Source organism: Perca fluviatilis, chromosome 1 (assembly GCF_010015445.1).
Source record: "Perca fluviatilis chromosome 1, GENO_Pfluv_1.0, whole genome shotgun sequence".
In the NCBI taxonomy this organism is placed as follows: Eukaryota; Metazoa; Chordata; class Actinopteri; order Perciformes; family Percidae; genus Perca; species Perca fluviatilis.
In genome coordinates, this window is record NC_053112.1 from 43,731,501 (window position 1) to 43,745,651 (window position 14,151).

Sequence of the window (14,151 nt, forward strand, 5' to 3'; positions counted from 1 at the left end):
ATCTTCCCCTGCTTATAAAGACATGAACCTGACAACTTTTTTAAACTGTGACACACTCCGTTGCACACCTGGAGTCAGAAATAAAGACACAGCCTGTTAAAGACCTAATCTATAATTTAAATTTAAACATGGCACATGAATGGGACCTGCTCTTGACATCACTCTTAAATGAATTGGCAGGGCTCAGATAACAAATGAAGAGTTATTCATGTTGCTGTTAAAGGTTTGTGTAGTCTATTAATAGTTGTAAACACAGAAGTAAAACCCTAATTTTTAGGCTTGTCAGTTGAGAAAAACAATTATATTATACAGTAAACATAATTATGTCAATAAAGCAAGCTCTTAAATTCTATTTGTAAATATATCTCAAATTTAAATAATCCAAAAAGTGGCCTTTAAAAAAATGTAAATACAGAAATCATGAGGAGGTAAAGAAAAAAAATTGTAAAATGAATTATATTCCACCACAACATAAATTATGTCTGTTGTATGACTTAAATGTGTATTTGTATATGTGACACTGATGCAGACAATCAATTATTTTGCGTCTCCCCAAAAGTCCTATACTATATCCAGGCTCAGTTTTGGTCATGACATGAAAGTGACAATTGAAAATGATTTTTAGGTTATGTTTGGTTATTAGGCTACTTTCCCCCTTTGAAATAGGGAGCCCTACTCACACGCTGAACACAGGACTTTAAGGAAGATGTGTTTTTCCCATATGTACAAATGTTCATCGAAGCTACAGTGGATAGCATAGCCTACTTCATTCTCAAACCTTAATAAATTAGCGAGGAGAATGCTGTTTGACCGACTGAAAGTATGAAATGAGCGCAGTTTGCGTCAGTTACCATGTAACCAGCTGGTGGTTTATTAAATTCATGACACTGTTTACAACCAACATAAAACATTATTTAGACTCCCAACACATTTTCACACTACAACATGGACACTTCGTCATCGTTGTGACGTCATTACATTTACAACCAAAAATTGTGAGAGAAAAGCGAGAGAGAGAGAGAGATTAAGAGAGAGTAAGAGAGAGAGAGAGAGAGAGAGAGAGAGAGAGAGAGAGAGAGAGAGAGAGAGAGAGAGAGTGAGAGAGAGAGAGCTTCACATACAGTTTGTCGTCAGATGAAAGGTAGCCTACTCAGTAAATGTCCGAAATCAGTCAGCGGAATGGCTGTTTGGGTCCTTCTAACGGCCGCATTGCACATAAATATGTTCCGTTAAATAAAGCAGAGAACACGGTGTGTGTGTGTGTGTGTGTGTGTGTGTGTGTGGGGGGGGGGGTGGTGGCGGCGTGGGGGTGTTTCGAAGAGAGAGAGAGAGAGAGAGAGAGAGAGAGAGAGAGAGAGAGAGAGAGAGAGAGAAATGGTTCCGCCTATCCCCAACCCTTTTTCTCGACAGGAAGAGAGACTCCGCCGCACTCCGTTCACAATCTAGCAGTGGTGTAAAGCTAGCCTACTTTGCTCAGTGGAAACGTAGGCTACACATCTGGTAGAACACAACCTAGAGCTTTAGATCACTTTTTAATTCAGCACAGACTAGGCCTACATCCCATCCACCAAACAGCACCTATCCCATTAGAGTGGGTTCAAGAGAACCGGTGAGTTATAACTCAGTAGCCTATGGTTAAATTGGACGGTGACGAACAGTGCATCTATTGATTCACAGGCTCAAATGTTATAGAATGGATGATGTAGGCTATTATTTGAACCGATTCATCCCCCTCCAACCCTACGCAGCTGCCCTAACGCACATATGTCGTCCAAGCTCATACACTTTTGCTGTATTTTAAATAGGCCTACTCCAAAGTTCCACTCACATCTATAGGCTATGTTATATTAAGGAAATAATGATTGACTAAACATCTAGAATAAGCCTAGACTATTTCCATTTGGGGAATCCGTAAATGCATCCATGTTTTTGGTTTGAATGTTTTTTTTTTTCCAATTCAAATCCTCACTTAAACGTTTAAGAAGACCATTGAATTTGTGATATTTTCATGAGTTTTTTTTTTCTTTTTCTCGAGGTACAATTTAAGGAGGACATTCGGGGTCGGGGTGTCAAACCCTGACACAGAACAAAACCTCAGAAAGCGCCTTCGCTGATGAAAGGTGGGAGTGTTATAAATCTGAAGTTATGTTCTATGAGGAACTCCAACTATAATAACTTTCTTCGTGTCTCACCACAGTAAGGTGAACGGAGCTACAAGCAATACAGAGTCCGCCGTTCTGTGGGAAGGTAATAGCCTCGAGGTCCAGAGAGATGATGATGATGATGATGATGACTGCCATTCCAGTTCATCAGAGCGCGTCATTAATGTCCCATCATCACTCTCGTCGAGGGCAGAGCTGGAGGAGGGAAAGGGTGCTATCAGCTCGCAGGATGGAGAGAAGGAGGGAGGGAGGGAGAGAGGGAGGGAGGGAGGGAGGCGCTACTGTTTGAGTTCCAGAGCCCAGACATGTTGAGGCCATCCTGTCCGTCCTTTACTCTTCTTATCGCCCGCTGACGAGGAGGATGACGATGAGGATGACGATGATGTTGCCTTAGGGATCTCCACCTGGAGACACGTGACATTTATTGTTATTTATGTTATGCATATTGATCTATGTTTTAATACAATCAGCCCTGCGCCCAGTAGACCACATGGACAACACACTCACACCAGGACTGATAAACCCTGCAATAAAAAATGGGACTGTGCGATACTGTAAATACATATGACTATTTATTCTCTTTACTTATATTTATTTATTGTTTGTTTATCTGTGTCTTGTACTTCTCCTCCTACCCCTTGCTGCTGCAACATTGTGAATGTATCCATTGTGGGATTGATAAAGGATTTTGAATCTTGAATTATCTTTATATGGGCTATGGTATGGAAAAAATATAGGCCTATAGACAGGCGATTGACAGCAGCCTTTGTCACCATGGAAACGGTTTTACATTTCTGTCATTGTAACTGTTCTCAAATATACAGCGTGATAATAATTTTTTTTCTTCTTCATAATAACAGCTTACTGGCTATTAGACGTTGACCTTTGCTGAATGTTTATGAGAGTTGGTTTCCATAATGTTTTTATATCTGTTAATTTGGTTAATGCTCCAGAACACTGACTATAGGCCTACAGTTTACAGTGATTTTTTTTAGATAGCCATTAGACTTATTAACATTACGATACTAAAGTTAATAGAAGAATAACCTGTTAGTGTTTACATGCTCCACACTTTCAAATGTATGCCATACTCGGGTGTTCGGGTATAACAGCATAATTAAAACCTTTTTAATGAATGAATGTCTAGCCTACAGATTTGTAATAGTTTTATGAAATGTTCAAATCTGCTTGTGTGTGTATGTGTGTACATGTGGACGCTTATATCAACAACTTATTTCCTGTAAACCGTCTAAAATAAACGGAAGGATTTAATGTCGTAAAGAGCAGGACCAACTAGATTTCAAAGTTAAATAAATTATCAAATATTGTTCTTATTTTCCGAGCCCTCTCGTTAAGACCATCTGCCAACAGCTGAAGTTGTTTAGCCTAATCAAAAATAGATTAATATACATGTGGTAGAAAAGCATTATAGTAGTAATACAAGTTGTTATGCCGTATTTCCTTTTCCACAAATAGGCTACAAACGTACGCAAAAGGAGAATAAAATTACAACAAAATTGTTTTGTCAATAATAATAATAATAATAATAATAATAATAATCGGACTTCCTGATTAAAGTGCATTTGATGTGTGGACTGAGCAACAAAACAAAGCAATGAGACAATACCCATGCTATAAAGTAGCTTCAGTAGTTGGAAATGAGCAAATAGTTCCTTTATAAATATTTAAAAATGGATTTATGGTGCGGTGAGTTATTATCTTGACATTGTGCCACTAGAGAAGCATCCGGTGAAAATCATGAATGGACTCTGTGCCGTCACTGAGTGTTGTGTTTGATGACACAGTGACACTGACCGGCTACAGGCTAACAATGTTGAATGTAGTCATCCTTATTCAGTCGGTTTATTCTCTCTGAAAGAGAGCATCTCCAGGATTTGCACCAGCCCCGACTCATCATGTTTCTCTTACTTCAAACTTCATAAAAATGTGACAGCATAATGTCGCCTTGCTTTTAGCAAATACAGCCCACACGAAGCGGTAAACCACTGTTCAGTTCGGTAAACACACTTTACTCCATCAGCCATCCATCCAATCCAGCACTGGAGGCGGAAAGCAACACAGTAGCCTACACTCTAACTTGGTGCGACTTTGAAGTATAGTGGCATTTGAGTATAGGCTTCTTTCTTTTTGCAAAGTGAGGAATAAAATATCAAACACATGATAATCTCATAAAACATAAGCATTGCTCAAACAGAACTCCTGCAGTATAGGCTAGCGCCTACATGTAAACGCATTAATAATTCAACCCTCTGCACTATGCGTTTACTTTTATTATTGACACATTTAAATGCTTTAATTGTCACGTTTTTAAAATGTAGGATTGTCTTGCTATTACTTAAAGTAGGCTAACGGATTTTAACATTTTGTCACCACTGAGGAATATTTATTTGTCAATATGCTGCAATTTCTAAGTGTGCCTGTACTGGACTAGACTAATTCAAGAAAAACAAAGACAGAAAAAGATACGAGTGAAATAAAAGAGTGCTCAGCGGTGTCCTTCCAGAAATGTGCTTATAGGCTTTAATACACGATGAGAAACGGCCAGACTTGTGTTTTCAGGGTAACTCTATATGTGTGTGGGGGGGAAAAAACAGCAAGAAATGGGACGTATCGGGCCTAACCTAAATCGACCTTATTCGCAAACATATTTCGGTCCAGGTGCGTTAATAAAGCCATAAGGTCCAATAAAATGCCAGCAGAACGTGTCAGTTATTACTGCAAACAGGAGGAGGCTGTGCACAATGATATAGGCCTACACAACTCTACACCCAACAAGTTCATCCCCCGTTGTGTTTATTGTGTAGTGTTCTAGTCTCGTGGCCGCAAGTAAAAAACTTCATAAAATATCAAATTATACAATAGTAACACGAAAAGCGACGATAATAATTACAATAATAATAATAATAATAATAATAATAATAATAATAATAATAATAATAAATTGATGTGGATAAAAAACTTAGGCCTATTTGAATAAGGAGTTATGGTTTTACACACACTGACTTTATCTTGGTTATTATTCTGGACATGTCCCTGTTATGAATAGCAAATCACAGGCTAATGTCATTATAAGAACATATCATTTTTTCTTGTCATTTAATCATTTGGTAAACATTTAAAATGGTCATCTAATATAATGTCATAACTAGGCCTATTTCTAACTAACATTTTACAGCCTGTACTATAACTTTCTGTGTTATAAAAAAAAAAATGAACACATATAGCCTAATGTACTCAAAATGTGCTTTTGATCTTTTATGCAATGTCTATATTAACCCAATAGGAGTTTTGTTAGTGTATTGTTACACTTAACTGAAGGATTTCTGAAGGGGTTCTTGCAAGTTTCCAGTCCCATGTGCTCTTAGTTCAGGCTCTATTAGTCTGCAGGCTACATATCACTCAAAGTGATACATATCACTGTGTTCACAGTCAGGCTGCTGAAAGCAGCACTAGCACCATTTAAAATTACAGCTCTCTATGTCTTGCACATATACTTGATATCACTGACTGTACCAAAATGCCACCAAGCATGACAGATAGCAATAAAAACAGTTTGTTTCTCTAAAAAAAGTAGCACTGCAACTAAATAAAAAGATGTGCCGTAATTCAGTCAGTACCAATGCAGGTCTGTCACCAAAGGTGAATGGTTTTTGTATCATGCTGCAAGTTGAAATATTTAAGATAATGATCTAAATCTACATTTGCCATCTGTTTGCCACTGCACTGTGATAACATAATTCAGGTAAAGATTAAACATGCACATATTTTGTAATTTAAATAATGGATTCAAAGTGTAGCCTAAAATAAGTCAAACTGATTTGTCTGGTTAAAATGCAACAGCAACCTCTCCCTCCCTCTATGAAGTAAATTTCGCACAAACTGGATCTTTGGATTATTCCAGTGCAGTACAACAACATCATCATCCACATTGGGCCACCCTGAGGTAGGCCATAGATGTAATCAGTGACATACAACAAAACAGTGTGGATGAAGAAAAAAAAACTGATTTTAACTTAAATATCTGGCCTATCTTAATTCTCTCTTGCAGTGTAATATAAACTCAGAGTTCCTGAAATGACTGGGTTTATTACCTCAACTCCCCCCCTTATTTGCAAGCTTAGAGGTCATCCTCTAAATACACTTTAAATTCACTTATGGGTTAACCACTTCATCATTAATGTAAGAGCAGACTGAGGAGCATAAGCAACATTAAGTGCTTACTTTAGCTGCACTGAGGATCAAACTCTCTTAGTTACTCCTCTCATACATGTTTCATTTTAAATAAATGGTGAAGGAATTTTTAAACAAATTAAAGAATTCTGTTCACACACACACACACACACACACACACACACACACACACACACACACACACACACACACACACACACACACACACACACACACACACACACATATATATATATATATAGCCTATCTTGATTCAACTGTAGTGTCTCAGTTGTAGCAGGGGGAGTGTGTATTTGAATCCAGGACTGGAGTTTCATGACAGAGTTGACATGAGTTATTAACAGGACTACATCCTTCTATTAGTGATTGCAGTTTGAAACGTGAGGAAAATTTGCTTTCTGGCTTCAATTATGCACCACACTTCCTATAGGCAGCACGTTAGGCAACAGACAGGAAATAATTATTCTGATCGATTTTCTTCTGGTCTATTCTGTATGATCATGTATTGTTTATTTCTACGCTTAATTTCCCTTCCTGGACTGAAGCTCGATGTTATCTCTGGATAAGATGAGATGTGATGATGTGTCAAAACAACAAAGTAGAATCATTTATGCTTAGTTCTGTTTGTGTAGTAGTAAATTAAAATACCCTAAATTATTAGCTTTAGCCAGTGATCATACAGAGGATATGTAAATAAAATATAAATAAAATAGCAATTTGGTACTAGCTACTGTGTTCAAACATGCACAGTTGAAACTTGTTTCAATGTCTCGAATGTGCCAAAACAATGAATCCTTAGGGTGCTTGTAAAGCTGTAGTCATAGGATATGGACAGCATATGCAGAGCTGGGACCTGATGTGGATAATAAAGTGGACTGTAAGGATGAAAGCATCAAAGTGTTGATAGGAATATTAGTGCTGGGTCTACACGGCTGAACCTGGCCCCTCCTGGCTCCACGTTGTCTGAGGATGGCAACCAATTTTCTGGCTCCACAGTTATATGGACTTGGTCATTTGGACCATACCATTATTGTGGAAAAATCTTTTTGTTTATATGGTTCAACTGTACACGTTTTTTTGTATGTATTCAGTAATCAATGGTTAAGGAGTCAAGTGTTAATTATAAAAATGGGTAAACACACTTACATGTTACTGTTTACTCTCTCTTCAGCAGTCCCCCCAGATGCTTCACTGGCTTTTTTAAATTCCTCCCCCAAATAAATAGGGCTATGAGATTTCGTCCATGTGTGTATGTGTGTGTAATTCATGCACAGGAAAAGCCTGTGCTGCTGTTTACTTTTTTCTCTCTCATGTGTAGCCTGGATTTTTTAGCTGGGTTTGTGCTAGCTCTCTGGCCTGCTGACTCAGTTAAAGATGACAAAACATTGTCTGTGTCATATGGTTTTGGAGGTCTAAATGGTATTATGACGGTCTACATTGGTAGCATGTAACGCTAGAGTCTCCGTAGATGACAGATTCAGCCTATACTTGCATAGGCCCATTTATGATTATATAAAAATAAATATTACAGAATAACGGTTTCCTACTTTACATTTCCCTGTTGTTTGTATTATTATCCTCATCTTCTTGCTTTGTATAATAGCCCACTGAGAGCTGACTATTCATAGACTTCCGTCTTCATTTCTAATCAATAAATGAGATTAGTCTAGACAATCAGCAAAAATATTCCTGGCTTGTTAGTGAATGTCAGTCAAATTGCCGCTGAGCTCTTGCTTAAACTTTATTTAGCCTGTTGCGCCATTATTGTAATGATGCAGAAATATTTATGGGTCGCAGATCATAAAAAAAACATTGAAGCGGAGTTAAATCAGTCATACACTTTCAACTTTATCTTGCAACGGTCAACATAACGTTATTCTCTAAAAAAATAACCTCGTTTGCAGATCGCAAATGTAAAGGCCTGATGGCCAGTGACCCACGACCTTTAAAACATAGCCGCGCAGGATCCTACATTCATTCAGTTGACACAAAGCAGCCTTATATTTTAATAGGCTTGTAATTTCTTTTTTGAACAATTTGTTCACGCCTTTCTTTCTTATATGCACAAAAGGCAACAGTAGATTTTGAATTTGAACAAATAGGCTGCATTTCCGAATGGATTATAGCCATGTAATCAAATGTTTTAAAAAAGCTGAGTTGGCCCATTTTTTTTTTTATAAATTATCTAATGTTTTACCAATACGCATGATGATTTTACTCACATTGTCTTACTTTTCATTATTTGTTATGGTCGTTTTTTTCCCCACCCCTAACGTGAATAGCAATGAACAAAATGAATGTGGTTTCTACAACGTTTTCATATTAGCCCACTGTATTTCCCGTCAGAGTTGCCTTTTTGACTCAGTAGCTAGAACTAATGAAGAGAAGGTATTTACAGGATGGTCAACTGTGACCTTCAGGCGTTAATCTTCGTGCAATAATTCAATTTAAGAATAGCAACAATTAATCATCTCCCCCCTTACAAAGAGTATGAATTCAAGTCATGACTCATGTCAGTTAAATGTTTTTATGATTATTATTATTCATTTTTCAAAAAGACAACTGCAATTGACAAAATCAGGAGTAAGTTTAGACAAGTTTACAATCCACTATAGGCTATAATTAAGCTATCGACTAGTTTATCTCTGTTTACCGCAGTGTTCCTTTATCGTAGGGTTTAGACTCAACCAGAAAATAATGTGGTTTAAGTCAGCTTCAGCAATAATAGGTAGGCTTATAGCTGAGTTATTTAGCCTACTCTTCTGTTATTAAAAAAAGACGTTCAGTAGGCTACAAATAGTGGCCTCATTTAGGTTAATATGTAGCTAGACCTATGTCATGCTCTTACCGCCTCTCTCTTCCTCCGCTCCTCCCGGGCCTCCGTTTTTTTCAGCTCGGCCTTAAAAGCCTGCGTGTCTCCGTGCTGTCCGTCCTTGTCCAGGATGTCCATCAGGTAGGAGATGTAGCTAGTGGCCAACCGCAGTGTCTTGATCTTGGACAGCTTAGTGTCGGCCGGGACGTTGGGGATACACTCCCTTAGCTCCGCAAAGGCCGAGTTGATGCTCTGGGTCCGCCGCCTCTCCTTACGGTTGGCCGTCGGTCTCCGCTTCACGGGCCGAGGATGTGTGTGGTGGGGGTGCATACCGACCGCGGCTCCGTTCACCGAGATGGCGCCGGCCCCCGGAACTAAGCTGCCGGGTCCGTAGTGGTGGTGATGGTGATGGTGGGGGTCCAGGCCGCCCGTTGCCCCGCCGCCGCTGTTGCCATGGTACTCTGGGCTGTAGCCGGGCGCGAGGCTATACTCTGTGGGAGACATATCCGCGTGGCTTATCAGCCAGCTCGTAAAGTACGGAGGAGCCCCGGTATCCTCGTGACACCGACCGGCCGCCGCCGCCGCCGCATGCAAGGAATAGTGGTGGCTGTCGTGGTGGTGCATGACCGGGTGGTGAGGGAAGCCCGAGACAAGACTCATAGTGACACACACACACACACACACACACACACACACACACACACACACACACACACACACACACACACACACACACACACACACACACACACACACACACAGGTCCTTCTCGGATGCTGCAGCAGTGAACTCGCCTTCGCTGTTCAACGGTTGTCCAGGGCAGATGTTTGCATCTTGTATAATCTAGGCTACCCAGCGGATTCCGACAGAAATAGCCCGCCTGGTCCGATCGTGGCGGTCGGTAGCCTAGGCTATAGCCTATTCCGTACAACAGTAGGCTACACCCGGGCTAGTCCTGTCTATAGTGGCCCTCTAGGCCGCTCAGTTCTGTTCAAACAACTCCTCCTCCTCTAAGACATTGTTTCTCTCTCTCTCTCTCTCTCTCTCTCTCTCTCTCTCTCTCTCTCTCTCTCTCTCTCTCCCTCTAGTTATAAAGTCACAGCAGCGTTTATCTCTCCTTTTCTTCTCTCTTCTTCTTTTTAGAAACTCACTCACAGTGTGTAGCCTATTCCTCCTTTTTCCTGTGCTTCATCTCATCCTCTGTGAGTCAGTTAGCTGTCAGCCTCAGAGCCGTTTGGCAAGGCAGGACCAGTCTGTGCAGGCACTGGGTCACTACTGGCTAGTTGATACTGAGCTATGGTAAAGCCAGCTTGTCTGTATGAGAGAGAGAGAGAGAGAGAGAGAGAGAGAGAGAGAGAGAGTCTGATTTACTACGTAGTCTTTACTACCGGGGAGGAGAAACTGACTTCAGAGCATCTGTCAACCAATGGCGAACCCCCGCCCCCTCATCTGGCCCCGTCTGCAGGCTCTGTTTACTTCTCTTTAATGTCAATGGGCCTGCTAAATAGACCTGCTGGCTCTCGCACACACGCGCGCGCACACACGCGAGGGCCACGCGCACGCATGCACAGCAACAATTAGCTTACAAGGTCAGGAATAAAGGGAGATGATCCTGTTCTCGTTTCTAGCATGAAGTTTGACTAGTATACACATACAGTAGCCACAATGTAGGCTATCAGTAGCCTATATGCTGTTTTGTAAGTAGACCGATTTATTTATGTAGCCTATTTCAAAACGTTTTTCCAAAAAATATATAACATTGCTTTCCAGTTTTAAATAGGACACGCTATATTATTATTGATATATAGCCTATAGCATTGGCTACAATGATTTAAAGTGGGTATCTTGGGGGCGCCTGGGTAGCTCACCTGGTGGAGCGTGCGCTCGTACAGAGGTTCAGTCCTCGCCGCAGCGCTGCTGCATGTCATTCCCCCTCTCTCTCCCCTTTCATGCCTAAACTGTCCAATAAAATGCCCCAAAAAAAGTGGGTATCTTGAGAAGCCAGGATATACAAAGCTGTTGTTTGGAAATACATTCATTATTAATTTTGATATGCAAGTTCAATTTAATTGTTTTATTTATTCCATGTTCTCAGTATTGATTAGGTAGCATATCATATCTGTTGAAGCCATGCGGACTATTTAGTCCTCCTAAAAATTCGTACTATTCGTAGGCCCCTACTATATAATTCAAAATGTCTCCGATAGTAAACGTCTGGGGAGACCTATGTGTAGGCTATGTGTATCTGATGGGTACCATTTGGGTTGTGTGTTCTCAGTTTGGCTTAACTTGTGCTAGCAGAGCTAATGAAGGAACCAGTGGTCCACATATTTCCAGTTGACATGATGTCAAATAGTCACTCTGTGAAGACCACAGAAACAGACACTAGCCAGCCCTGGACTTGTGCAATGCATGTCAGTTTTCTGGACTTAAATAAATACATTTATTTCGGTGCTATAAAAGCAGGGATTTCTCTCTCTCTCTCTCTCTCTCTCTCTCTCTCTCTCTCTCTCTCTCTCTCGCTCTCTCACACACACACACACACACACACACACACAAACACACACACACACACACACACACGATAGCAGAACACACTGCAACACCAAAGAATGGTCAGTGGACAGTTGGCTCTAATTTCCAATGTTCACTGATAATAATCATAGAAAAATGATCCCAAATGTGAAAAATGGCACTATTATCTTTATTTTGTTAAGAGAATGAAAAAGTCCAAATTTGGTCTTTGTGATTTGTTATATGTTCCATAGGCCTACAAAATACCATTGTTATGTAGGTATAGCCTATTTTGTACATATGTAATTAAATTGTTACCACATGCCTTTGTAATGTTTTTTTTTAGAACTTTAAATAGATGTATTAAATAATTGTGTAATTTCCTTTACAGTAAAGAAAGAAGAATTCTAATCTTTTTTTTTCTTTTTTTGGTTTACAACATGCATATATAGCCTAATAAAGACTATCTGTGATGAATTGAGAGTTGAAGCCTAGTCCTTAAATCATTTATTGCTGCTTCCAGAAGACCCGTTTTCCAAAGCAGCTATGAGACCAAATTAAAGCTGGGAAAAGTTGAACTGCAGACGCAACCTAAAGAATACTATGGCTGTGACGTTTCATACGTCCATATACGAGATAGATAGGCCTTAAATGTAACAAAAAAATAAATAAAATAAAAATAAAAATAAAAATAAAAATAAAAATAAAAATAAAAATAAAAATAAAAATAAAAATAAAAAAAAATAAAAATAAAACACTTTTGATGTCAATCAGCATACATGCGATCATTCCAGGCAGTTGCACTAGGCTACAACGGCTACAGCTTATGAGGTTTAACAGAAAACTTGAAATCCGACTTTATGTAGCCTAAAGTGCACCCGGTAAAATGTCCGGACTGTTCCGAGCTGACACTGTGAGCGACCTCCTGACCGCTTTCCTCGGTTTCAGCAAAAAAGAAAAGCCCGCTGGATCTCCGGAGCTGCAGAACCTTTAACGTTTTCCTTTTTGTTTTGCTACACGTTCTTTCTTTTCGTTTATGTCAACACAAGGAGCTTTTGAACAAGGCAATCCCCACCATGAAGTTGAAATGTGGATACTTAGCACAAGCCTATCCCCGCTATCCATTTCAGAGGGGTCACAACACGGCGCCCTGGACGATATAAAGTTTCGATATAAACTTCCAAGGTTATTCTTTGCTCTTTCTACTCTAGCATGACAGTGATGTTCATACTTATGAGCTTTCACGTCCAATGTATTAAAACAAGCAGCTATAAGATACAACACATATTTACTCAAATACGAATGAATAAAACATTTCTATACTTTTACTTCAGTTCAAAGAGACAGAGAGAGAGAGAGAGAGAGAGAGAGAGAGAGAGAGAGAGAGAGAGAGACACCAGAAATCAAATGGTAACTTAGATCTAAGCCATGTGGAAAATAAATAAACACATAGGTCTAAATAAATACACACATAAATAAAATACCATTGTTCCTCTTAATAAAGCTGTCTAGGTGTAGAAATAATTTAAACCTGGGCTTTCTTAAGTTTCATGTCATTAGAAATGTCCCATTTCCTTACAGTCAGTAGAGGAGCCTTTAGAAAATTAGAACAATTCCATGATACTAAATTATAGATCTAGTAATCTCAACAAATATTCAGTCTGGGAAAAAAAATAAATTGTTTTATTATGCTAATTTCCATTAAATCGAATACTAATAGAAATTTGGTTAGGGATGCCTGGAAAATCTTGCTGGACCTTCAGGTGACCCTTTGAGGGCCACGGAGGACCATTCAAGGATCTCTGAAGACCTTTCAAAGATCACTGAATGCTCTGTCAAGGACCCTGATCTCTAGGATCACTGGAATTTTAAAACCCATAAGAACTTCTGAATTTATGCACTTTATGTATGCTTTCATATTAAGCCTTCTAACTTTTTCAGTCAATTATCGACTCTACATCTCCACTATAACACTATTTAGCTATCGGGACCTGAAGAAGAGGTACTGCATTTGGCTGTTGGGTTTGGTGTAGAGACGGGTGTTGTTAGTTTCCGTGCGGTAAATGTGAATCTAATGTAAGGTGATGAACACAGCTAGCATGATTCCCACAGTAAGAAAATGCCAGAAGCCTGACAGAGAAGCTGTATATGTTTCTTACGTCCACAGGAGGACTTCCCATTCTGGTGTTAACCCCCCACTTTTGGATCTCTAAAGATGTCAGGAATAGACATAAAGCCCTGGGCAGAGGGAGATATAGAACTGGGTGCAGACTAATATGAGCCGTAGACAGTATGTGGGCTTGGGTGATGTGGTGATTTCATACGGGAGTGCAGAGGGTTACTGGTCCCAGGCAGGTTGTGGACGCACTAAATGTAAAGAGCCAGGTAGTAGCCAGATGGCAACAAGGCTAAATTAGCAAACATATTATGCATAGTTACATTTTCCATGAA

The 14,151-nt window shown here is 39.6% G+C and overlaps 1 protein-coding gene across 1 annotated transcript; it reads right to left on the reverse strand.

The window, feature by feature from the left end:
• Positions 1–847: 847 nt before the first annotated feature.
• hand2 (heart and neural crest derivatives expressed 2) lies at positions 848–10,501 on the reverse strand. Its single transcript, XM_039810373.1, has 2 exons — positions 9,223–10,501; positions 848–2,566 (listed from the first exon to the last, which is right to left on the reverse strand). Exons 1-2 carry the CDS (start codon positions 9,844–9,846, stop codon positions 2,441–2,443), a joined length of 750 nt encoding a protein of 249 aa, XP_039666307.1. The 5' UTR covers positions 9,847–10,501; the 3' UTR covers positions 848–2,440.
• Between the last annotated feature and the right edge of the window lie 3,650 nt (positions 10,502–14,151).

What these genes read in the sequence shown, in the direction of transcription:
- hand2 (XM_039810373.1), bottom strand. Translation starts at nt 9,846, where the DNA reads ATGAGTCTTGTCTCGGGCTTCCCTCACCACCCGGTCATGCACCACCAC. An exon ending in AGCGGAGGAAGAGAGAGGCG is followed by an intron (nt 2,567 to 9,222) that starts GTAAGAGCATGA and finishes ACGTGTCTCCAG; the next exon opens with GTGGAGATCCCTAAGGCAAC.